General features: G+C 38.4%; 5 protein-coding genes and 1 pseudogene across 5 annotated transcripts in view; 5 read left to right on the top strand and 1 right to left on the bottom strand.

The window, feature by feature from the left end:
* On the top strand, nt 6,029–8,129 carry LOC109949291. The gene is made up of 5 exons (XM_020564586.1): nt 6,029–6,073; nt 6,649–6,729; nt 7,256–7,354; nt 7,471–7,524; nt 7,908–8,129. The coding sequence occupies exons 2-5, from the start codon at nt 6,694–6,696 to the stop codon at nt 8,103–8,105; spliced, it is 387 nt and encodes a 128-aa protein (XP_020420175.1). The 5' UTR covers nt 6,029–6,073; nt 6,649–6,693; the 3' UTR covers nt 8,106–8,129.
* LOC18776244 lies at nt 8,505–9,088 on the bottom strand (annotated as a pseudogene).
* Nucleotides 10,148–14,742, top strand: LOC18777490 (DNA-(apurinic or apyrimidinic site) lyase). Its single transcript, XM_020564585.1, has 9 exons — nt 10,148–10,423; nt 11,073–11,165; nt 11,630–11,774; nt 12,144–12,345; nt 12,504–12,582; nt 13,094–13,155; nt 13,746–13,832; nt 14,059–14,162; nt 14,413–14,742. The coding sequence occupies exons 1-9, from the start codon at nt 10,202–10,204 to the stop codon at nt 14,496–14,498; spliced, it is 1,080 nt and encodes a 359-aa protein (XP_020420174.1). The 5' UTR covers nt 10,148–10,201; the 3' UTR covers nt 14,499–14,742.
* Nucleotides 15,850–17,481, top strand: LOC18777973. Its single transcript, XM_007210619.1, has 2 exons — nt 15,850–15,988; nt 16,208–17,481. Exons 1-2 carry the CDS (start codon nt 15,850–15,852, stop codon nt 17,479–17,481), a joined length of 1,413 nt encoding a protein of 470 aa, XP_007210681.1.
* LOC18777260 lies at nt 17,917–19,798 on the top strand. Its single transcript, XM_020564771.1, has 3 exons — nt 17,917–18,401; nt 18,484–19,249; nt 19,352–19,798. The coding sequence occupies exons 1-3, from the start codon at nt 17,917–17,919 to the stop codon at nt 19,796–19,798; spliced, it is 1,698 nt and encodes a 565-aa protein (XP_020420360.1).
* Nucleotides 23,325–25,109, top strand: part of LOC18776764 (lysine-specific demethylase REF6) — an 8,818-nt gene continuing 7,033 nt past the window's right edge. Inside the window, exon 1 of the mRNA XM_020563757.1 lies at nt 23,325–24,793. Coding sequence (XP_020419346.1) covers nt 23,920–24,793 — 874 coding nt within the window. The 5' untranslated portion in view covers nt 23,325–23,919. The remainder of the gene's footprint in view (nt 24,794–25,109) is intronic.

The raw sequence follows: 25,109 nt of genomic DNA, 5'->3' as shown, positions 1-25,109 counted from the left end.
ACACCTGGGCGGATATTTTGAGTGAAATGCACGTTGGACAAGTTGTTACAGGACTATCAGAAATATGGCGCTTGCAATTTACATAGAGGTACCGTTTAGGCGCAGTCATTGTTGGTTGGCAATTGAAGGATGTTAGCGCCCGAAATTTGTTGTCTTGGGTTTCAGCAGGGAGTCTTTGTTAAGATTGGGTTGCATGTATGTGTCACTGAGATTTTCGAGGCTCTCGTAAAGTTTCCCTAAGCAACCAACCATGCCACCAATAGAGAGGAGGAGCCTAGTCACAGTTGCAAAATGCAAGGACAGAAGAGTGAAGAGAAAATCCACAACTTCCTTGCTTGCTTCAGCAAACAGAACTCTGTTGCTTTTTGTGTCAATCAGGAGCTTCAAACTCACAGTACGTAGCGCTGTTGGTGGTAGCCATTCAGGCAATATTGAGGACAGAGGAGAAGGGCGGCATATGCATAAGCTTTTAAAAAAGGACCCATTTATAGGCTTAGAAAGAAGTCCTAAATTCAAAAAAATTCAAAAATGGAATGGTGAATGGATCATGAAGTGGGAGGGTCACCTCGGACCCTGCATTAGTCAACCACAAAGCCAACTCTACAGGTACAAATCTGTCATTACCTATATGTAGGGAATATAGTTTACAGATGAGTGAATAAATGTGTCTTCATTACCAATATAACATTTCCATCAACTAAGCTACATTTCCAATTTCTTTTTGTGAAGCAATATACATCTTGTGGGACTATAGTTCCTCTGCAGCGTGGACAAATAGCTTAGGGTTGTCTGAGACATACCAGCAACTGGTTGCACAACAGAACTGTTCAGCGGGCCTTTGGATCATCGGTGGTCAAAATCCGAAGGACATTAGCTCCAGCAGAAAGTGTCGTAGGTTTCAGCAAGGCCTCGTCCTTGTTAGTAGCAGGTTGTAGTATGTGTCACTGAGATTTTCAATGCTCTTGTAAAGTTTGACTAAGCTTCCACCCATGTCATCCTTGTTAGAGACGAGTTTAGTGGCAATGCCTGAAGTGAACTGGTCGTGAATGATAATATATTTACCCCACAACTAGGATTGTTGTTTTTATCTCATTAATTATCATCCTCTGTTTCAGGATTTATCTTCAATAATTACATGATTAATAGATCATTATAAGGCTGCTTTTGAAGATGGGAATTCCTTATTTCACAAATGATAATCTGTATAGAAGAGAACCGCTAGCTGGGTTATAAGATTTATTTCATTCATATGACTGGGATTTAGATCTTGGACTGACTAAACATGGATCTTTATAGCTCAATTTAATTATAAATTGTATTGATCAAATCCATTCACGCATACTAAACCAGACAAAACTGATTAATCAAATATTCTCCCTGATTTAGATGAGAGTGCTCAATGGAATCAAATTGTTACAACTTACAACCATTTTCACTTATCATTCTTTTTAAGTTGGGAATGCTATTGAAATCTAAGCCCGCGTACATCGAGAGAGAGAGAGAGAGAGAGAGAGAGAGAGAGAGAGCATTAAGAATGGAACGTTTTGCTTGGCCTGAAAAGGCATTCAGGAATTGGTCCTTGTATTAGTGAATATACAAGAAAAATCTGATTATGATTTACCAGGGTGTTACAGCACTGTACAACCAGTTGATTAGCAACAAACAAGGCAGTTAGAGACCAGCATCATCCTCCTCCTCCTGTACACAGCAAAGTCCAAAACACATTATGTCAGGATTTGAAGAACACAGCAAACTAAAGACTCGTTAGGGAAAATAAAGGTCAACAATCCTGATTGGTATGGACCCAGCTATTCAAAATCCTTATTTGAAAACTCTATCTTCTTTTTTTTTTTTTTTTTTTAATTTACTTAGGAAAGATGACATCAAGAAAAATATTTTGAAGCATTTTCAAATGGAACTTTTTCCATTTACCTCAACTCTTTTTATATTACTTGGTTTCGGTTTTGATGATTTGCTAGCAGTATTAGACACTACCATCCAATCAAAATTCACTTCTAATTGGGGATTTTAAAGATAAATGGAGACATTAATAGACTTTTCAAGGGGCACCTACTGCAGCTGGCCCAAAATAATAGCAAATAAGGTCTGGTTCCATATAGCAAGTGATTCAGCAACTTCAAAGATAAAAAGTGCATAAGCAAAAACATGTTTAAATGCAGGAGATGGAACAAAATCAAGTGAAATGGCCTAAGGTTGCATGCACCCTATTAGTTAGTATTTCAGTACAAGATCATCAGACTAAGAAGGTTGATTCACTAGTGACCTGCCACATGACTGTGAAAACAGTGTAATCCTAATTCCCCGCCAACCAAAAGCTCATTATCTTTCAATTTCGAACTAACTTAAGTCAGTTCCGGTACACCAAGAGGTACCCTTCCAGCATGTGGCATCCAGGGGTTGGCGCCAGGGAGCTAGGCCGCCCAGGCGGCTCTAGGCGGGCCTAGGCGGCCCTAGGTGGCTCTAGGCGGGCCTAGGCGGCCCTAGTTGGCTCTAGGCGGCCCTAGGCGGCTCTAGGCGGCTCTAGGAAGGTCTAGGCGGTCTAGGCGGCCCTAGGCGGCTCTAAGAGGGTCTGGGCGGGCGTTTTTCCATTGAGGCGTGGACGAAGGGCGGTTGAAGTGCGCAGGAGCCGCTGCTTGTTAGGAAGAAAGAAGGAGAGATAGAGAGAGATCGAGACAGAGAGAGGAAGGTGAAGGTGACGCTGGGAAGAAGAAGATATCTGACCTAATTTTAATATTTGAACAGTATAGCCGTCCGGCTATACTATTAATTTGAAGAAAAAAAACACGCAGTATAAAGTTGCGGCTATACTATTTGTATATATTATATTCGACTAGTATAGCCGTCCGGCTATACTATTTATTGGAATTAAAAATTTTAAAAACGGATTATCGCCGCCCACCTACACTATTAATTTCAGGAAAAATAAAATAAAAAATGGAGTGTAACCGCTCGGCTGTACTCTTTTAATATGGGTTATCAAAAAGAGGGCGAATGCCATGGATATTGTGAAAAAAAAGTTATGTGCGTGGTGGTGGTGGTAATTTCAACCCTCGGTAGTCGGTATAGATATGCAATTATGAAGATCAATTAATTAGATGTTGCTCGAGAATTAGCTGAAGGATTGTTACAGTAGCAAAAACTCTGTCTTCTGCAGATTCTGAGTAAGGCTCAACATACTGTCCTACAAGACTAATTCCACTTTGTCCACCGTGTTTCTCTTGAAACTTCTCTCTGTAAAGCTCAACAACAGTGGCATGGGCTAGGAGAAGGTTATGGCTCACAATGTAAGGTTCAGTGGCTGAATTGCCGACGCTATGCATGGAAACCCTGCTGAAATAGAACACCTTACTGGCGCAGCAATTCCATAGTCATATCCAAATTTGGCAATGATCAACTGCTCGTTGATTGTGGTCCAATTTTTGACCCTATCTCCGAAAGTCGTAAAACAGATTTCAATGTAAGCCTTGAAATCATCCACAAAAGAACGGTTCAAAGGGTCTAAGTACTTGTCTTCCAAACCTTGTGGTAGGTCAAAGTGCAATAAGGTCACATAGGGTGTGATCCCATTCTCGACTAATTCATCAAGAAGGCTGTTGTAGTGTTAAATGAACAAAGTATAGCTGCGCGGCTGTACGGGTTGAATATAATATATTTAAAAAGTATAGCGGCACGCCTATACTATTAATTTCAGGAAAGATTAAAAAAGGAAACATCTCTTTTAATATATTATATTTCAAAAGTATAGCCGAATTGGAATAGAAATTTAAAAAAAGCATTGTGTATAGCCGCGCAGCTATACTATTAATTTCATGAAAAATTTAAAAACCAGCTTACTTTCCATAAAATTTCCCAAAATTGAAGTACCACTTAAAAAAATATATATACATGAAATTTGAGACCTCAAAAGTAAAATAAAAGAAAGTTCAAAAGAGAATCCTGGAGCCACAAACAACTTGCATAATTTTGAAGATAAACCATATATAGCAAGTCTTTCAAAAGACTTTCTGGCTAGAAGACCATACACGATGGCATTGAAGCAAAGAACATAATTGCTAACCCATGGGTGCACGTCTAGATCATTTTTGGGTGCATGTCAAAAACTGCTAACCCATTATGGATAAGGAAATAAATGGAGTAAAGCTTTAAGTTCCAGATAGAAAAAAGAAGAGAGTATTATTGAAGCTTTAATAAATGGATCATCACCTCAGTCTTGGGACAATTGAAACTTCCAATTTCCCATTGCAGAGGGAATGTATAAACAGACATGGAAATTACCTATGATTCTTCTGGCCAAAGAAGGCTATACAAACTTTACATTTCCTTCGCTGCATGGCTCGCTTGACTGAATCACGCTTCCCATCAAAGTCTTCAAGTTCAAGGCCCAAAAAGGGGTGGGAATTCCTAATTTGAGCTCTCATGACGCCTTCCAAGAAATCAAAGAAAAGCAAGAAATATAGGAAATTGAAGAAAACCACCTTAATTAGTTGATACCTGTAAAAATATTTAAAATAGAACCAAAGAAGAGGGGTTTACAGTTTATTTTGGCAAAAAGGGAAAGGGGGTTTACAGCTACTAGGGAACATAGAGCATGAAGAAATTGTTAAATTTTCATGTTGGCAGACATTAAATATTTCACATGTTTGTTTTGATAGTAATTTATTATTACTACCATGTTATTTGTTCCAAAAGCAGTCATAAATGTGGATTTTTTAGAGTCAAAAGAGGTGAGCTAATATTAAACAAAAAACAATCACATGCCAAGAGACAAGAGATTGTGGGCTAATATTTTTTGGAGTAGGATTAGCATATAATTTGTACTAAGTTTAGTATTTTAAAAATTTTACAGCGTACTAGAGCCCAGCCTAGCCTGTACATGGATCCGTTCTTATTCAGGAGGCAAAGTGAGACTCAAATACATTTTCAGGAGGTATATAAAAAAATAAGCCAAATATTAATACGAGAGAAAATGGAATGGGAAAGTAAATAAAAAATTAATTACAATATATCATTATATTAAAAAATATATTTTAAAAATTAGTTTGTTTAATTTTAGCCATTCAATGTACTCTAATGTAATGGTTGAAAACTTGTGTCAAATAAAAGAAGGATAATTAACCGGTAAAAGAATATTTTTGTTTTAAAAAATCGATTCTATGATGACGTTAGTAGGGCTTAGTTTCCACATCATCAAACTGCTCGCCAATTCATCATCCTTGACAATTTGACATTTTGTTGTCCAAATCCAATAAGGCCTTGTTTCTTTATTGCCGATCCAAAGAGATTGGAATATTTTAAAAGTATAGCCGCACGGCTATACTCTTTAAATATATTCCAAACGAACACAAAGCTTGCACTCGCAGAGTACGGAACTTGCACTCGCAGTCAAGCCATTTCGCTTCTCTATCAACTCAAGCTTCGATTTGTTTTCTTTAGTTTCGGCTGCTTCGTCCTCCGGGTTCGGCAACGAAAAAAGACACAATCCGCCTAGGCGCCCGCCTAGCTACCGCCTAGCCGCCTAGCCGCCTAGCGCCCGCCTAGCCACCGCCTAGCCACCTAGCGACCGCCTAGCAACCGCCTAGCCGCCTCGCACCCGCCTAGCAACCGCCTAGCCGCCTTGCGCCTTCCTAGCGACAACCTAGCAGCCTCGAGCCGGCCTAGCGACAACCTAGCCACCTAGCCGCCCGCCTAGGCCGATTTTTCGAACACTGCGATTGACTGAAAGTCTGAAACAACAATGGCCTCTTTCAGCGTCCTTTGGCTTCTTTTGCAGTCTATGCTTTCTTAGCTGCTTCTGGTTTCATGTGTCCATGGCTCAAAAGGCTGCTACCGATCCATCTGAAGGTACTAGCCATCCTTCAGGTATAGCATAAATACGTTATGTGATGTGTACGCAATGATTGAATTGAGAATACAGTGACGGCGTTGATCTCAATATTCAAGCAATGGGACATGCAAGCCCTGCCTATCAGTGGAGGAGAGCGATGCATTGGATTTGCCATCAATGGAAGCGAGTTTGAAAAGCCAGAGAATAATCCAGCCACATCACCAAACTGTATGTTATTACCCTCCTCTCTCTCTCTCTCTCTCTGTGTCTCCCCATATTCTTTAGTCTTGTGTTGTTGATAGTAGCAAATCGATTAATTATCAAATTTAGAAAACTAAGCAGAACATGCCTGATATATCAATTGTAATATTAAGTACCTAACTGCTCAATCTTTTTTCTTTCCAGTCGAGTTCATGCTCTGAACAAACGAGAGGGGTGTTTCCAAAAGAATTTGAGGCTTTAAGATATCTGGCCGTTTTGTATGAAGTTTTTCCAACCCCCTTCTCTGTTGTGAAAAGTTTTGTTCTTCGTTCATGACAATCAACCACATTTTCTATGTTTGAAAATAAAGGGTAAAAATTAATGAAAGACAATAGCAGTGATCCTGAAACTGAAAGTTACCCCCTGCCCGTGATCCATCAGCTTTCTTCAAGATCACTTCCATCATAGTCACTTGGTATATAGTGCTTGGTCTAGACTTATCTGTAAAGTGCTGTCTTTGATTTGGATTTGTATACGATTGTTGCTTCAATTTTTTATTTTTGGAATTTTGACATGGAAGGCATGATGCTTTTGGTTTGTAGGTTGTTGGGTACCTTAACAGCAAGCAGGCGGCACTGTTCAAAAGAATGGTTTGGGAAGCAATGAACAAGGACTATGATAAGGTAATGCCTTTGGAAATCCATTAATTTTATCATATGTGTGTTCACAAGGATTCGGTGCAATGCTAGGGGCTTTCTTAGTTTCTGTTTGTTCCATGGTTTCTTTTTATTTGTTGTCTATATTTTTGGATTTTGAGTCTTTAGATTGAAAATCATTGAGGTTATGTAGTTAATCATGATTATCAGCCCCTGCATTATTTGCCTCTTCATTCTCCTTAGCTCTGTGATTGTGCAGGAATTCTTCACTTTTAAAACTGACCTCCTTTCTTGTATTTGAGTTTATGTTTGCTGCATGTCATATGTGCATTGTGATCTGAAGCACAGGCTTGGAAGTCTCACCCAGCTTAGAGTTCTTGCCTAGTTCTGAGCTGTTATTTGAGTCACACACTGCATAACTGTGTTGAAAGTTTTCACTTCAATCCTATTTGCATTTGACTTATTTTTTGATATTTCGACTACTTGTGTGTGTTTTACTGCTAGCATTGAGTCTTATGTATTGATCTCTATATGCAACTATAACAATTGGCAGGGAAAGAGAAGAAAACGAGCTAGAATGGCCAAGAAAGCTGCTCCTGCTAAAAAGCCAGAAAAGGCTGTCAAAGTTTCTACTGTGATGGATACTAAGAATGTAAGTTAATAATAAACTGGTTGATGGGAATTTTGGTGCTTAAATTTTCCTGCAATGTTGATTGTCCTAATTATAATTTATTTAACAGATACTAATGTGACATTTTGTTCTTGCAGAGGCTGAGTTCAAAATTCAAGTATGAAGCTTTGGATAACTTAAATGAAGAGCTTGTAAGCATCTTCTATATGTCTTATTTTAAAATCAATTTTGCTTTGTTCATGCTTTGCAAATCCCATATTATGTTCTGTCAACATCCAAGGTCTTGTTAAACTGATGCATGGATTAAGACATGAAACTATGAAACCTGAAAATCAATCTGGTGGTTTACTAGAATGATCGGTTAACTAATTGGGCAGTTAATGGGGCAGTTATATGGTTCAAAGTTTTTTTTTTTTTTTTTTTGGGGTCATTTTATAATGATTTTGCAATGTAGTTCCTAGTTAAAAATCCTGGTAGGTTTTAGAAAATGGAGGTCTCTCTCTGCGAGTAATTCCCTGAACAAATAGATACCGAATTTGATTCATCTGATATTTTTCTTCATGTGTAAAATCAGGGTTATGCACCTGCATTTGAGGAAGGCACGAAGTCTAATTGTGGCAATCTTGGTGATATGCAACTGTCAAATGAAGTCGCTGAAGCCAGACAAGTCCAAGATGACGATTCATATGTTGCAAATGACAAATATAATGGATACAATTATGATGATGAATGCAATTATGATGAGGAATGCGATTTTGAAGAATTGACTTAAATAATCAACTTTTTTTTCTTGATTTAGATTATTTTTTCATGGGCCAGTTGTATCATGTTACGATCTAAAGTTTAAGCAATTGAATCTTCTGGTTTTTAACAACTTTTTCGAATTGGAATAAGTTTGAGGAGAGATGCTATTGAGCATTGTTTGCATGTGAAACTCTTTGAACTATAACCATCAGCAAAATTTGTAAATTGGAACACTTAATTATTGGTTTAAAGTTGTTCACAGTTTATTGAGTGTAGGGAGAAGCACCAGTTTGACAACAATGTTTCCTCTGTTTTCTTCTTCCTAAATTCAACACTGACAACACAAAAAGGCTTCTCAATATTCTATACAAGAATGAGGAAAATTTCAATTGATCATTGATTTGCATCTCAAATTGTGAATTTATATAATTCAATTAAAAGAAATTTTATTCAATGTGGAAAAATCTTTACATAGAACACAGACTGAATTGTGTCTTGGGTCGTGGTTCCAACTTCCAAGCTGTTCAGAGTTTGCTAGCAAGAGCAAGCTACTTGGTATGACGGCCCTGAGCTATAATTTTGCCTGTCTTCTTCTTCCTTAACTCAACACTGGCAACACCAACACCCTTCCCAACTCGTAAAGCCTTGGCCTCAATCTCAACTTCCTCACCAGGGTAAGCAGAATCTAAGTATGAAACGTTAATCTCCACTGAAATTCCAAAGCTGGGAGTTCCGATGGTGAGGATTGCAGCTGACCCTATCAAATCCACAAGGGTGGTTGTGGCTCCACCATGCATAAAATTGCCTCCATTCAGCAAACGATAGGTTCCTTTGAAGGAGCAAACAATACGACCGGGTTTAAGGAGATCGACTTGAATGCCTTTCATGATAAAGGGCTCAAAGAACTTCTCTGGCAGCCCATCCATGGTGATTGCCATTTCACCTTCTTTCTTCAAGAACTTCTTCACTGACTTCATACTTGTTTCCTCATTTCTCCAGAAGCCTTAGGGCCCTGTTTGGTTACGTTTTCGAGAATGTTTTCTTATAATATTTTCAGAGAATGAAAACAAGAAAATGAAAATGCGTCTAGTAGATTAATTAGAAAACATCTTCAGAAAACAAAAACAATGAAAATGTGTCTGGTAATACAATTTGAAATAATAATATGTGAGTTATTTTTATGAAAACGTTTCCCATGAGAATGAAAACAACTTTTTTCTATTTTCTACAAGTACACATAAACTTGTTTTCATTTTATGAAAACATTCTCAGTGTTTTCTGTTTTTGGGTCATCGAACGTGTTTTTGCCTCTTCTTTTTTCTCTGAAAATGAAAACAACCTCCTAAAATGTTACCGAATGGGCACTAAGCTTTTTATGGAGTGAATCACATTAAAATGCACATAGGGTGACACCATAGTGGAAAAGTGGGTCAAACTCTCCCCTTACCCTCCAAGTGTCCCTAAGTTTGATTCACGTAGGAGACAATTATGAGGCAGCCCAATATAATACTCCCCCCTCCCCCTCCCTAGCTATGACCCAAAAAAAAAAAGCATTAAAATACATGTAGTATATTTTTATTTTTTTAAAAGGCTACCTAGGCTAGAACCCATGGTAGCCTTATTGCTAGTTATAGCTCATCGACTTTCACTTATGTGGGCAGAGGTTTGAAACCCCAATACACCCACTATAATTCTATAGTAAGGGCCTTATATATGGCCTTTAGGTGAGGTTTTATGACTTAACCGTTACATCAAATTAGTTGGTCGTTGAATTAAACTGGTTAGCCTAATCCAACCACTAAACTAAGAGATAGAACCTCATCTGAGAGCCATATACAAGACCCTCACTATAAAATGACTCAATGCATCCAATAAATATTTGTGTCAACCCCCTCCCCCAATCAATTGCTTGTAACAAAAAAAAAAAAAAAAGGTTATCTACACACACCATTTTGGGCCAGAGACTGACAAAAGAGAACTTAACCATCATCTGAGGCCCAACTCTAGGGATATAACTGTCATTTCGCGTTAGCACCAGAAACCACGGCCAAAGATATAAGGGAAAGACGAGGACTTTGTACTAGTAGGGAACGAACACTGTTGGAGCTCAGAGCCTGGGAGACGATGAAACGTTTCTTTCGACCAGTAGAGAAAGATGGGTCCGCCAAAAAGCCTACTCTTTCATCTTCTTCAGAAAATGGAGAAATTTCAGGGGAGGGCAGCAAGAAAGAGCCACTTAAGTTCATAACGTGGAATGCCAATAGCTTTCTTCTCCGGGTTAAGAAGAACTGGCCTGAGTTCACTAAGTTCATCACGAGCTTTGACCCAGATGTCATTGCAATACAGGCGAGCCATTCTTTCTCTTTCTACGTTCCCACTTCAAATTTTGGCTTGTTTTCATTTGGGGGGTTTGAGAGACATTGATGAATGCTTGTGATGGCAAATGGGTATGGCTATTTTGATTATTTTCGTATGCTGGGATATTTGGGTGCTTTCTTTTTGGGCATGTGTTTAATGGGACGTGGTCTCCTAATGTATTGAGCTCTAGGGGAAATTTGGTTGCTGGGTTTGAATATTTGATACATTTGTAGTAGTAAAGGTCACAGTTAATCAAATTTTTACTCTTTTGGTTTTAAATATTTAAGTCGTGCTGTTCACACTTTTGTTAGTCAGATTTTAACAGGGTGGTTTGTGCACTTGATCTGGTCATTTGGATTCATTGTAGAAGTTGGCTAGCTAGATTGGTGCCTTTTATTAATATTTTCTAGACACAAATAATGCGTATATTTTTAATTTAATTTTGGATTTGATTTGATATTTTCTTTCGTGATTTAGTATCTGAATCAAACTCAACCTTGTTAGTTGATTCCTTTACCGAGTTCATTTTGTTGGTCTATATTTTTGTCTATATGCTTTGCCAAGTACTACTAATTCTAAAAGCAATCGCTTCGGCAATTGCATGTGTAACAACTTTCTAACTGCGCATTGATATTAGGAAGTAAGGATGCCTGCTGCTGGTTCAAAGGGTGCACCTAAAAATCCAGGAGAGTTGAAAGATGACACTAGCTCATCACGGGAAGAAAAGCAGGTATGATATTCTATGGAATGAATTTTTTTGGGTAGGGAGTGTGCTTGTTGAACTTGAACTGTTGCATTCCATTCCTATCATCGATCATTGTCATGCTCAAAGTCAAAGCATTGGAGTGTCGTACAACACCGCAAAAATTTAGTACATTCCCCAGTTAATACTCTACAAAGCTTTGAGTTCCTGATTGGTTTAATGATTTTTTTCATACCTTTTGTACAAGTTTGTTCTCTTAAGAGTTGTTAGTTTTCTTAAGGTGGCATAATACTAGGATGTTCTCATAGTTCTAAAAGTTTATGAAATTAAGCTTCGTGATTGAGTTAAATTCACCATCCCTTCGTTCCACCTTCCTTACGTATATAATATTCTCACTTGTATGTTTGATCATTACATGCAAAGACACCCAAAACGATGATCTCTACTAATCTATATGTTGGTTATCTTTTCTCCTGTCTCAAAATGTGCAGATACTAATGCGTGCCTTGTCAAGTCCGCCCTTTGGAGATTATCGTGTTTGGTGGTCTCTTGCAGATTCAAAGTATGCAGGGACTGCATTGTTTGTAAAGAAGTGTTTCCAACCACAAAAAGTATTTTTCAATCTTGACAGAAAAGGTTTGCTGCTGGTTAATAATCTGTTTCTGTTAATAACATACACCCACTTAAGGTCCCATATGAAACCAGCCCTATTTTCAAGATGCAAACATCTTTGCTACCTACCAATTAGTTTTGGATAATTTTATTCTACTATTATATAGTAAATATCCAAATGATGAACTTTATGCTTTTGAAAATTCTGTAAAATTAACTCTTGGAAAAGAATGCACTATTGTTAGTTTTCAAATGAGAAAATGGGATGTATATGTTGTGGTCCAACGATGCAGTGGGAAATCATTTTTAATCTCTGTGCTTGGATATCTATCCCCAAATGTTCTTTTTCTAATATTAACAGCAGTCAGCTAATATAATTCTCTTTGTTGTTAGCTTCAAAGCATGAACCAGATGGCCGGGTCATCTTAGCTGAATTTGAGACCTTTAATTTGTTGAATACATATGCTCCAAACAATGGTTGGAAGGAGGAAGAAAATTCATTCCCAAGGAGACGAAAATGGGATAAAAGGATTTTAGAGTTTGTTCTGCAGTCTTCAGATAAGCCTCTCATATGGTGTGGTGATCTGAATGTTAGGTGAATGTTTTTCTTTCTTGCAGATGTTTTATCCCCTTAAAATCTCTTGTATCTTCCCTCCCTCTCTCCCCTTTTTTCTTGCTCTGTTCTCATCGAGTGTATCAGTTTTCTTATTGTGGAACTTATATTTTTCTTTCTTAATCTAAACTTCTATACAGCCATGAAGAGATTGATGTGAGTCATCCAGATTTTTTCAGTGCAGCAAAGCTTAATGGTTACGTTCCTCCAGATAAAGAGGTGTTATATTTAATACTGTAGCTACTAGAACATAATTATGGTTGCATATCCATAGTGATTAGTATGTGTTTTTTGTTGACTAGCCATATCTTACCTACATGGTTAAAAATGTAAAGAATGAAATGACTAGTGACCACTCTTGTGGATGCTTATGCATTTCTTTTGTCAGGAAGTATTTGGTGGTCCCATGGATTTGAACTGCTTCACTCCTATGTACATAGAATATGGAGGTTCCGATCCATCATCTGGTATTTGACATTTGAGATAAATTAGAACTTACTACAAGAACTGAAGCCATGCAGTTGTGAGATTCAAATGCTTCTCTAGGAAAAGTTACCATCATTTGTGGTGATGGTTGCACTATGAAAACCTGTCGTTGTTTCGTTTGATTAACAGTGTATTGAGTTTTAGTATTAGACAATTAGTATGGGGAATGGATGCAGGATTGTGAGGCTGTATGTCAAATAAAAATTTGTCCATAATATGTGGTATTGCTTTCTTGATGATGCAGGATTGTGGACAGCCTGGATTCACCTTGGCTGAGAGGAAGCGTTTTGGTAACATATTGAAAGAGTATGCGACTCCACTGGAAAACTTTGTTTCCATGGTTTGCTTGAGAATTATGTTGAAAGGATAACCTATAAATTATTGATATTTGTGTCTCTTTTTCCCCATGAAACTGAGGCCAGTTAAAAAAAATATCATGCCAATTTGTATCACAATTTGTGGCTGCTCTACCTGACTCTTCCCTTGCCCTTTTTCTCCTTTTTATGATTTCAATGGAATTAACAAAGTTGTTGAACCACTCTTTAGTTTATTTATTTTATAAGACCCCAAGTTTATTTAATGCTGCTTGTCCTGTCCATGGAAAATTGGGTATGTTAGTCATCGACTAATCAACTTGTTCTCCAGTTGGCTTTAGTTGTTACCATCTATCTTAGATTGAGTGCACATAGAGGAAGATGGAGGGCTGAAAAAAAGAAGAGATCTCACTGCAAAATAATTGGTTACATTTCCTATATTTAGACATAATTTACTTAGGGGAGGTATATTGCTACTCAAAGAATAACTTGGAGAGCTAGGTTTTTCTTTCTCATTATATGTTTGTTTCTTCATGAAGTTTTGAACATTGTCTGATTCGGGTTCTGTGGATTATGCTTCAGGGGAAAGCTAATAGATGCATACCGGTTCCTTCACAAGGAGAAGGACATGGAGCGTGGCTTCTCCTGGTCTGGAAACCCCATAGGAAAGTAAGAACTTAATATCATATGGATCAATATCCACAGGAATTTGATGTTGAAAATAATTTGCATTGGATCATTATTGTTAGATCCATTGCAATGTTTGCATATCTTTGTGAGGCCGTTTAAATATGCAGGAATGATTAGGTTAGTGGAGTAATTGAAATATCATATATTGACATATTGTTATATACACGAATACCATCTGATAAACATACTGGGTGGTTTCTGGCAGGTATCGAGGTAAAAGGATGAGAATAGACTACTTCATTGCTGCAGAAAAACTCAAAGATAGGATTGTTGCATGTGAGATGCATGGGCTGGGGATTGAACTACAAGGTGTGTTTAATTCCATGTCGAATATTACTTCCGTTGGCTGGGTAGGTTTTTTTTTTTGGGGGTGAGAATTACATAAATATAGCTTCGAGCACTCCTCCTGTGAGAGCAGAAATGAAATAGCATTATCTTCATAATTTCCATACGTTACATTCCATGTCACTTTTGTTTTTGTTTTTTTTTTTTTGGCCCCCTTTTGGTATTAATGCTGCTCATATCTAAATAGCAAACATTGATTCTAAACACTCTGTAGGGTTCTATGGAAGCGATCATTGTCCAGTCTCCCTTGTGCTTTCTGAAGGACGTGCCAATTCCAAAGAAACTGAATTATCTGCGTAACATGTATCCATACGTTACAATGCCACTGTCATGTTTTAGAGAAAATTTACTTTCAATCTGTAGTTCTGTACTATATGGAGGATGCTATTTAGGTTAGGTTTCCTTAAAGTTTCTCTAATACTTTGACAACGTGATATGGGAAGAAAGAAGAGGGCATATTGCAGTGACATTGATTGGTGTTGTTCTAATGATTTATGTAAAATGATTTGGCCCTTCAATTTCATGTTTCGTTTTTTTAAGAGAACCCTGATGCTATAGAAACTTCAATAGTGATACGGGTACAAACTTGTTTACCAACTTATCAATACCAAACCTATGTAGCATATGAAATGGCAATCTATGTAATGTGCCATCTCATCCTTTCTAATAACGTATTTTATGTTTTTCAAATTTGTTCACAATTATTTTATTCAAGAGAAAAGGACACCAACCTTTTAAATCATGTCAACCCTAGAACAGTCAGGGGCAACGTCCCAAACCTGGCTAACCTCTACTTGTTCCTTAAGGATATTCACTTAGTTATCTAATTTATTTTAAATTCTTTTGAAACAATAGATGGAGTGCTTGAGACCCAAGTAAACCAACGAGCCCCTATATTAAAGCAGGCGTTGACCAGTCCTTGCTATAATGAAGAGAAGGCCGTGAAAATGGCAAGAATCCTCAGAGTTTTCAAAGCAAACCAAAACCAGTCAAATATATTTCACGGCTCCCTCACAATGAGGCAGCAGCAGCTGCAGCTGCAGCCACGACAACAATGAAACCCCAAAGTCTCATCCCAATTTAACGGTAATCCCTGCCTTGATTTTTTTTATTTTATTTTTCAACGTCGTCGAAAAATCAGAGAAAGAGGCAGAGGTGGAGGCCTCCTATAAATATCTAAAGCAACTGCTGCAGCTGGCATGGTCCCACAATCCCCTAACCACCCTCAAGCTCATCTTCAAATAAGAACATTAAATGTAACAATTGATGGAATGAAAATTGAATATATTGCCAAAAAAATAAAATTGATTCATTGTAAAAGAAACAACTAATAATATTAAATGTCACCAATTTGGAAAAAAAAAAAACATTAATTCACACCAAACGGGCGTTTTCCCAATGGAGACATTTAAAAGTCACCAACTAGTCAAAAGTTTAGGATATTCACCTAGATATTGAACAATAATTCAGAAAAGTATAGTTGGAGTGCTTGAGGCGCAAGTAAACCATTGAATTTGAGCCTCTATATTAAAGCCGGCGTTTTCCCAATCATTGTTTTGATGAAGGCACTGAAAATGGCCAAACTCATCTCGGTTGTCAAAGCAAACAAAAAAACCACGTCAACAATATTTCAAAGCTCACAGCCAGATTGATGGCTCCTTATACAACTCTTGCTGGTCCTCCAGAGCTGATCAGAGACCGTTTCGTGGTTGCCAATAATTTTGAGAATGAGGCAGCCGCAGCCGCAGCCACGACAACAATGAGACCCCCAAATCTCTTCCCAATTTATGGTATGGAGGCCTCCTGTAAATAGCTCAAGCAAATGCTGCCGCTGGCATGGTCCCACAATCCTCTAACCACCCTCAAGCTCACCTTCAACCTACTAGATGAAAAAAGCTTTTACCAAGCGTTCCACACGGCGGCGGTTTGGCTCCACCACAACCACCCCAAGACCCTATTGTGTAACGTTTCGAATATTGAGTTGTTCCAGTGTTTGTTTTTCCCTGTAGAGATTCTGTACCAGCTTCTAGAAGACGGAGACCAACACCGGAGGACGGAGCCCCTTGCGAAAATGATCAACAAGGCTGTTGAGAGGTACGAGCATGACCCAGACTATCACTTGCTGTACGACCAGGTTATGGATCTTTTTGTCGAGCACTTGAAGTCTGATATTCAAATATTGAAGCGAAAATGGAAGCAATCTGACGATATTAATGATGATGCCCAAGTATCCGATGCTGCAAACTCTTGCCTTTCCAGAAACTCCCAAGACGTCCACATCATACGCTCCGTTTTGTTGTGGGAAACCATTGCGAGGAAGGTTTTCCCGCGAGAATCGTACCCGGAATACCAACATCTTGAGGAGGCTGATTACATTAGCAAAATCCGAGACCGGCTCAGGAAGGAGGTTTTGGTGCCCTTGGACAAGGCCGAGCGTTCTCAATGCAGCAACCGTTCACGAAAAGCTGGTGCGGATGAGACCTATTTGAAGGAGGTGAAAGCAGACAAGTGCAAGATTGAGGCAGATGCTTTGCTTCCACATAAGATCTTAGCGTTTGTTGATGACCCCAATCTCCAGAAGGTGGCTGAGCTTCAGTGGAAGACAATGGTGGAGGACATGAAAAGGCAAGGTAAAAATGGAAAGCAGACACTCAGCAACTGCTTGGCTGTATATGACGACAACTCTGAATTCCATTCTAGGCACGGGATCCGGATGGACGCTTCGGTGGCTTTGACACTTTTGATGTCTGAACTGAATGAAGAGCCATGGAAAGGAAAGGTGATCAATTTTAGTGAGTCGCCTCAGCTACACTTTATACAAGGCAATAATCTTATGAACAAGTGCGAGTTTGTCAGCAACATGCACAAGGACCAGAACCTTGATTTTCAGAAGGTGTTTGATTTGATTTTGGAAGTGGCTGTGAATGGGAATTTGAAGCCAGAGCAGATGATCAACAAGGTATTTGTGCTCACAGAATACAAACACTTTGAAGATGTTTCCAACAACAGCTGGAAGACTGATTATGAGGCAATACAGAGCAAGTTTAAGGAGAAAGGGTATGGGACTGCGGTGCCACACATAGTGTTTTGGAGGTTCGAAAGTTTGGACCATGAGTCTAGGCCGGTGATGCCTTCCACAGAACCAGGGGTGACGCTTTTAAGTGGCTTGTCCAGCAATTTGATCAAGTTGTTCTTGGAGAATGGTGGAGAAATTGGCCCCGACCAATTCATGGAATCAGCCATCTCTAGTAAAAAGTTTCAGAAGCTGGTTGTAGTAGACTGACTGATTAGTTTGATTTATGATCATCTTATCTGTCGATTTAACTTAATTATTTCCTTTGCCTTGAAGATCAACACTTTTAATAAAAAGATAATTAGACACTTCCTTATTAAATTAATTATAAATTAGTAGATTATTCGCATCATTCAAATTAATTATGCTCATTTTCTTATCAAATCTGTCGATTTATACGAATTACTAGCTTGCTATATCTTCCATCTCGAAGATAAGCCTGATAAAAAAATTTAAAAAAAAATTCATTAATTAAATCATTGGTTTTTGACAAAATAAAAATTAAAAAATCCTTGGGGCTCAAGTAATCACCTTATATAATTTTAAAAAAATGAACAGAAAAAAGAAAAAAAAAAAAAAAACTCAAAATACGAAAGTGTCTCATACAAAGGCCGCCATCGCCTTCTCTCCCAAAAACCAATACTAATGGCTACTTATACAAGTCTTGTTCTTCGTCCCCTAGAGCTCAAACTACCCAGAGGCAACCCTTTGATGGCTGCCAATTTCAAGACAGCCACAATCGCTGCCAAGACAAGAGGTAATATGAGACCCCTAAATCCAATTCCACCATTTATAGGGTTGAGCAGTACTAGAAGAACCGCGGTCTCCGTCTCCAAATCCTCTCCCTCCTCCACTCTCACTGATGATGGTAATTGCAATGGTAACCCCTGCCTTGACCTCTTCCTCAACTTCCGATATGCGGAGAAGGCCGGCGCCGGCCGTAATCATCTGGAGGAACTGCTGTCGCTGGCCTGGTCCCACAACCCCCTAACTGCACTCAAGCTCATCTACAAGATACTTCAGGATTGCTCCTTTGGAACAGGTGAGGAGGATACGTTCCGCACCGTGACGTTTTGGATACACAATAATCACCCCAAGACCCTAGCGCGCAACGTCACGCCTATTGCAGGGTTTTTCTTGTATTTCCTTCAATTTTGCTTTTGAACGCCAATCTAAATTAATTGGAGACATCACGCTGATTGCTTATGAAAGGGCGCATGACATAGAAGGCCAAGACGTGAGCCAGCAGCACCAGCAAAATGCGGCTGTCGTCGAGAGGTACGAGCATGACCCGGAGTATCGCTTCTTCCACGAGTTTATTTCGGATATTTTTGTGGAGTGCTTGAAGTCTGACATTGAAAAACTGAAGAAGAAAAACTCGAAGCAACCTAATGATGATCAAGACAACTGGTGGAAGATAACCTCGGCTGCAGACAGTTGCCTTTCCTTGGGCAACAACTTTAGCGACTCCGCTCTGCTGCTCCAAAGCATAGCGAGAAAGGTTTTCCCGCGAGAATCATACCCGGAATACCGAGGTGTTGAGGAGGCCGAGTATGCAGACTCTGTCCGAGACCGGCTGACAAAGGAGGTATTGCTGCCTATGGACAAGTTGGACGAGGCCTACAAATATTATGGTAGTACGGATGATACATATTTGGAGAAGTTGAAAGCCCACCAGAAGTATTGGGAGAACTTGAAAGTCGACAAGTCCAAAATTGAAGCGGATGCTTTGCTTCCGCATCAAATATTAAGCTATGTGAATCATTGGAATTTCGCGCAAGTGGCTGAGCTTCAGTGGAAGGCCATGGTGGAGGGTATAAAAAAGCAAGGCAAATTAAACGGCAAGAAGATACTCAACAACTGCTTGGCTGTATGCAACCTCCGGTACATGTTCAAGCCCGGGATGCGCAGCATGGACGCATCCGTGGGGTTTGCTCTTTTAATGTCTGAACTGAATGAAGAGCCATGGAAAGGAAAGGTAATCCATTTCGGTTCGGATCCTCAACTACATCTGATAAAAGGCGATGAACTTACTTACAGGTGAGACTTTTTGACAAGGAGAGTGCCATGGTGTTGGGAGGTTGACTTTGAGAAGGTGCTTGATTTAATTCTAGAAGAGGCTGTGAATGGGAATTTGAAGCCAGAGCAGATGATCAAGAAGGTGTTTGTCTTCACCGACTCCACAGACTTCGATAATGCTAGGTCCAAGCCTAATAATGAGGAGTCTGATGACGAGGATTCAGTTAATAGTTGGAAGATTATTTATGAGGGAATACAGAGAAAGTATAAGGAGAAAGGGTATGATAATGCGGTGCCACATATTATGTATTGGAAAATGTGGTCTTGTCTCTCCGATCCTAGGTGGTGGGTGAAGTCTTCCGAACAACCTGGGGTGACGACGCTTGAAGGCACCGCTGACAATTTGCTCAAGTTGGTCTTGGACAATGGAGGGGAAATTTCCCTGGACCTTATCATGGAAGCAACTATCTCAGGCAAAGAGTATCAGAAGCTGCTTGTAGTGGACTGAGTACTCGCTGGTTTTGATGTTCATCATCCGTTGTAGTTAGTTGTTTTGTTTCCTCTTTTCCTTGAAGACCAGAAACTTAATTCAATCATTTTAGGAAGTTCAAGGTTGCTGCTGCTATGAAATTAGATGAGGTTCCATTTATGTGGTTGGTTTTAGGGTTGTTTTTGGATATTCCTACAAATTTGATATCAGTTAGTGTATTAGCAACTTTTTCTGTGCAAGCAAATACTGAATGACATCCTCATTAAGAACGGCACGATTTACATTCAATTTTTTTTTTGTCTGTAATATTCCTGTTCCAGTAAGCATTCTCATGCACAAAGAATGAAACCCTCTTTCTTAAGGTATGAGAAAGAAAGAATATTTGACCCTACATTTATAATGTATAGTCATTAGGTTTCTGAAAAAAAATTACTAGGCGCGAATCGGATAGTTTAATTTGAGACTTCTGTGTCCAGAGTCTGATTATGCTTTTAAGTTTAACAGCGGATATATGCTCCTTCTGATGTAGGAACTAAGAAGACTAGTTGAAGCTCTTTTTTTCCAATAGTTTATATTATATGTGTACATATGTTCTGTGAAGAACAGAGGAGACTTGAAATGGAGTTTGGTAATTGATGTTTAACAGACAATTCAAGCTGTGTATATGATATTGCTTAATTACCTTGTTCTTTTTCCATCACACTGCATTTAACCTCCATGAGGACCGAGAGCTTCCTCGTCTCGCCCCCATGAGGAAATTTTTTGTCACGCTATCTTGAAGCTTAATTGTTTTGCTGTGAATTATTACCATGAGATAGGCTGAGGATCTGGAAATATTATGTACAATCATTGAAGCATAGCTATAGAATATGCAAGAAATGGTTTCTAAATTGTGGTTTTATTAAAAGGAAAAAAGAGTACAGGTTGTAAAAAGTTTGGCATCTGGTTGCCTTTTCCTATATCAGACCAGTTAGGCTGATTATGGGGGAAAAGAAGGTAATGGAATCTTGACCAAAAAAAGAAAGAAGGTAATGGAATCCAAATGATTGCAAAATGTGGGCATAATCATCCTTTTCAATATCTGTCAGATAAGCAATTAAGTATTCAAAAAAAAAAAAAAAAAGACAAAATATATTTGCCAAGAAATTCCCAATTTGAACTTTGCAAATGTTATGACATCTTGGTTTTGGAAGTTTCTTGACTTCTAACAGCAAAATCAAGAACCATATTAACATGTTCAAGGTTAAAACACTGTTTAGTTTTTAAAAAAATTTGATGTGATTGATAACTACATTTATGAAGTAGCTTACATTAACCCATGTTATGTGGATTAATTCCAATTACAAAGAGGTTCCTCTAGAAACAGAAATATACACCTTTTGACTGGTGCACAAGCTCTCAAAACCTGAAGGTTTTATTTTTTTTTTTAAATTTCAATGATAACAGAGATGGATCCTGGGAAATCAGACCTGCAAAAGTTAGATTTTCTTTCTTCAATTTGTTAAAAAATTCAATAGTGATGAGTGGTGAATTATCAACTCTATCAAGTCTTTATATCTTGATAGACGTCCGGACATCAAAAATTTTGATATTATATATAGCCTATGAGGAAATTTGATAAATTCTCGAAAATTTTGATTCTTTAGGCTTTGGAGAAATTCTCCTATGTGGACGTGGACATGACATACGCATGAAAATACCGTACCAGCATCCGGATGAAGAGCATAACTCTATATATATACACTTTAAATTCCTTCTTTTTCCAGTCGTTGTCAAATGATATGAAAGATTACAACAACCATCCAAAGTAAGAGTAGTTTCAGCTTTAGCCGTTTATTGTTGTGTTTAACTGTTGATGTCGAAAATTTGTCAAGCCTAAAGAATCAAGAATAAATAAAGGAAAGGATGAATAAGTTGCTCAAAAGGTAAAGCCTAACCGAACTTTTTAACTATGCCCTAGAAGCAAGAGATTGATCCAAGTAAACGTAATACTATTACAAGCAGTAAAGAAAGCACACTAACCAACTTACATAAGCATAACCTCCAAAGAAACATCCTAGCATGAATCCACATCTAATCAATGTTTGTCAATAACCGACATACACACCTATAAGTATTTTCTTCAACACTTATATCTATTAATTATTATCAGCCTCGATCTCTTGGACCACAGGTGCCCAAGAAACTGTGGTCACTCATCCACCTTTGAATGTAACATCCAACGGTTCAAAAAAGTTTTTTAAAATGAGTGCAAGAATGAGTAAACCGTTGAATTCAGGGGTCCAAAAGATCAAAACTGTAATTATTATTACATTATAAGTCTACGAAATATCAACTTTGTCGTTCACCAAAAATTTACAGTGTCACGTTGTAATATGGTGTGTGTTTAGTATGGAAATGACAAATCTGACCTCGCCCACCAGCAGCCATTTTTGTATATACAACTGAATTGACCATGGTCACAAATCATATCTCTCCCCAAGTTCCCAACAGTTTGACATTTATTGACAGTTTTCAGATGTCAATAGAAAAAGATGTATGCTGGAAGAAGAAGACGGTGCTCTTGCCCTTCTTCTCACCCAATCCAAGTCAAAATATGATTGGTTACTTCTTCATCATAGGTTGCATGATGCTCTTATCATAACCCAAATTATATATATAAAAATAATAAAAAAGTGAACTTTTTTGTTTTATTGTTTGACCTATCGCAAGAAACCCAAATGAATAAATAATTTAAGTATATAGTTTTATGTAACCTACCATTATAGCAATATAGCCATTCACGTAATGACACGTGGCTCACATTTTGACCCACCACATAATAGCGCCAAAAAAAATAAAGACTCTGAGTCAATATCAAAAGTACAGTCCACCACAAGCCTCTTGTTACAAGCAAATTAATCCTTCTCTTTTCTTTGGGTTAACAATATGTATATGTATATCAATGAGAATGAGAATGAGAATGATATTACAAAGATAATAATGAAAATGATATTATATGTATATCGATGAAATTTCACTTTTTGAAACTCTAAATACAAAGGTACATTGTTATCACGCGAATCAAATGATAAATTTAATAGTCGATTTCTAGATTTGTTGGCTTTGTTATACAACTAAAAGTCAGCATATCATAGATTTGAGGACTAGTATCAAATCCACGTATTACCGAAAAATAGTAAATTTAATATAAAGTAAGAAATAAGACATAAGCATGAGAAAAGTCGCCTCTTGGTATAAGAATGTAAATTGCAACTCATGGAAATGTCAATAGGTCCATGGTTCAATGACACCTCCTCCTCTCCCTCCAAACTTTGAAAAAAGGAAACTCATGGAAATGGTAATTTACCATTTCACTCATGTTTGTTTGCGCTTACTAATTATGGGGGAAAAAATCTCAAAACCTTTTTATTTTTATTTTTCTGGCAAAGAGTTTTCTATGAAACAAACATCGCATGTGATAACAAAAAACAAAAAAATCAAGTAAAAGCAAACACAAGAAGAAACTAATAAATACGAGCACAAGTATAAAAAAATTAATGTAATTACTCACTTAATAATGTATAAATTACTGTGTAAAAATGTTATAAATGATTACTTATATAATTTAGATGATCTAGGTTCAAATTCTAAACATAAAATATTTGAATTTACCTTCTGAATTTGTACTCAATAAGACATAAGGTTGGATAAGTTTTTGTCAAACATTATCCAAACAATAAATTTCCAATTTTACGTCATCCCAAAAATTAAAAAAGCTAAAAAAGAAAAAAGAAAATGGCACAATGGTAAAAAGATTGAGAAAACAATGTCATTTCGAAGAGTGGTCTCAAACCCAGAATAAAACCCCACTTGCATGTCTACCTCACGGCGCTCTCACACCCACACCCAGAGTCTTGCATCTTCCCCTGCCCTCAATTTTTACTATTTTCCTCTTCTTTCTTTCCTCTGTAGCATAATAAAGAAAACAGAGGAAATAAGAAGAAAATCCCAAAAACAAAAAAGCCTAGAAAATGAAACATAGAAGAATCTGAAGTGCTGCTTCCCTTTCTCTGTTTGCTATACGAAATGGGGTTTTGACTGAGAAATCATCAAAACCCAAATCTCAGAAATCCACGAATTGCTAGTTTCTGCTATTAATGTCTGCTTCAGGCTTAGCCGCAGAGCCGAACCAGGAGGTGTTTTCATGGCTCAAAACCCTACCAGTAGCTCCAGAGTACCACCCAACTTGGGCCGAGTTCCAAGATCCGATTGCCTACATTTTCAAGATCGAGAAGGAGGCTTCCAAGTACGGAATCTGCAAAATCGTGCCTCCGGTGCCGCCTTCTCCGAAGAAGACCGCAATTGCGAACCTGAACCGGTCTCTGGCGGCTCGGGCCGGCCCTTCGGGGGCCCCAGGCACTAAATCTCAGCCCACATTCACTACCCGGCAGCAGCAGATCGGGTTCTGCCCTCGGAAACCCCGACCAGTGAACCGACCCGTGTGGCAGAGCGGCGAGTACTACACTTTTCAGCAATTCGAAGCGAAAGCCAAGAGCTTTGAAAAGACTTACTTGAGAAAATGTAACAAAAAAGGAGGGCTTTCACCTCTGGATATCGAAACCCTTTACTGGAAAGCGACTGTGGACAAACCCTTTTCTGTAGAGTATGCCAACGACATGCCCGGTTCGGCTTTCGTTCCGGTAAGTGCCAGAAAGAGTAGTACTAGTAGAGATGCAGGAGACAATGTGACCCTTGGTGAGACTGCTTGGAATATGAGGGGGGTGTCAAGGTCAAAAGGGTCTTTGTTGAGGTTTATGAAGGAGGAGATTCCGGGGGTTACATCACCTATGGTGTATATAGCTATGTTGTTCAGCTGGTTTGCTTGGCATGTGGAGGACCACGACTTACATAGCTTGAATTATCTGCATATGGGAGCAGGGAAGACGTGGTATGGCGTGCCTAGGGAAGCAGCGGTTGCTTTCGAGGAGGTGGTGAGGGTGCAGGGTTATGCAGGAGAGATCAATCCTCTTGGTGAGTTCAGGGCAATGCTGAACTTTATAGGGACTCAAACTTCACAATCCTCTGTTTTGAATTGTTGCTTTCTTTTATTTGACATTTGTTGAAAGGTTCATTATTCTGTTTGTTTGATGTTATATATTTATAGGACATTGTGGAATGAAGTTGTCTTGTGTTAGGAAGCAAGAGTGGGAATGATTACTTGTTAGTTAAACACCGAAGGCCCGTTTGATAACCATTTCATTTTAGTTTTTAGTTTTCATTTTTTTGTGGTAGATTAAAGGAGGAAAAGAGGCAGAATGGGAAGTGAGAATGAGAGTGGAGATGGGAT

The sequence above is a fragment of the Prunus persica genome, chromosome G5 (assembly GCF_000346465.2).
Source record: "Prunus persica cultivar Lovell chromosome G5, Prunus_persica_NCBIv2, whole genome shotgun sequence".
In the NCBI taxonomy this organism is placed as follows: Eukaryota; Viridiplantae; Streptophyta; class Magnoliopsida; order Rosales; family Rosaceae; genus Prunus; species Prunus persica.
Note: the sequence above shows the minus strand (reverse complement) of the source record. Positions and strands in the feature narration are given on the sequence as shown.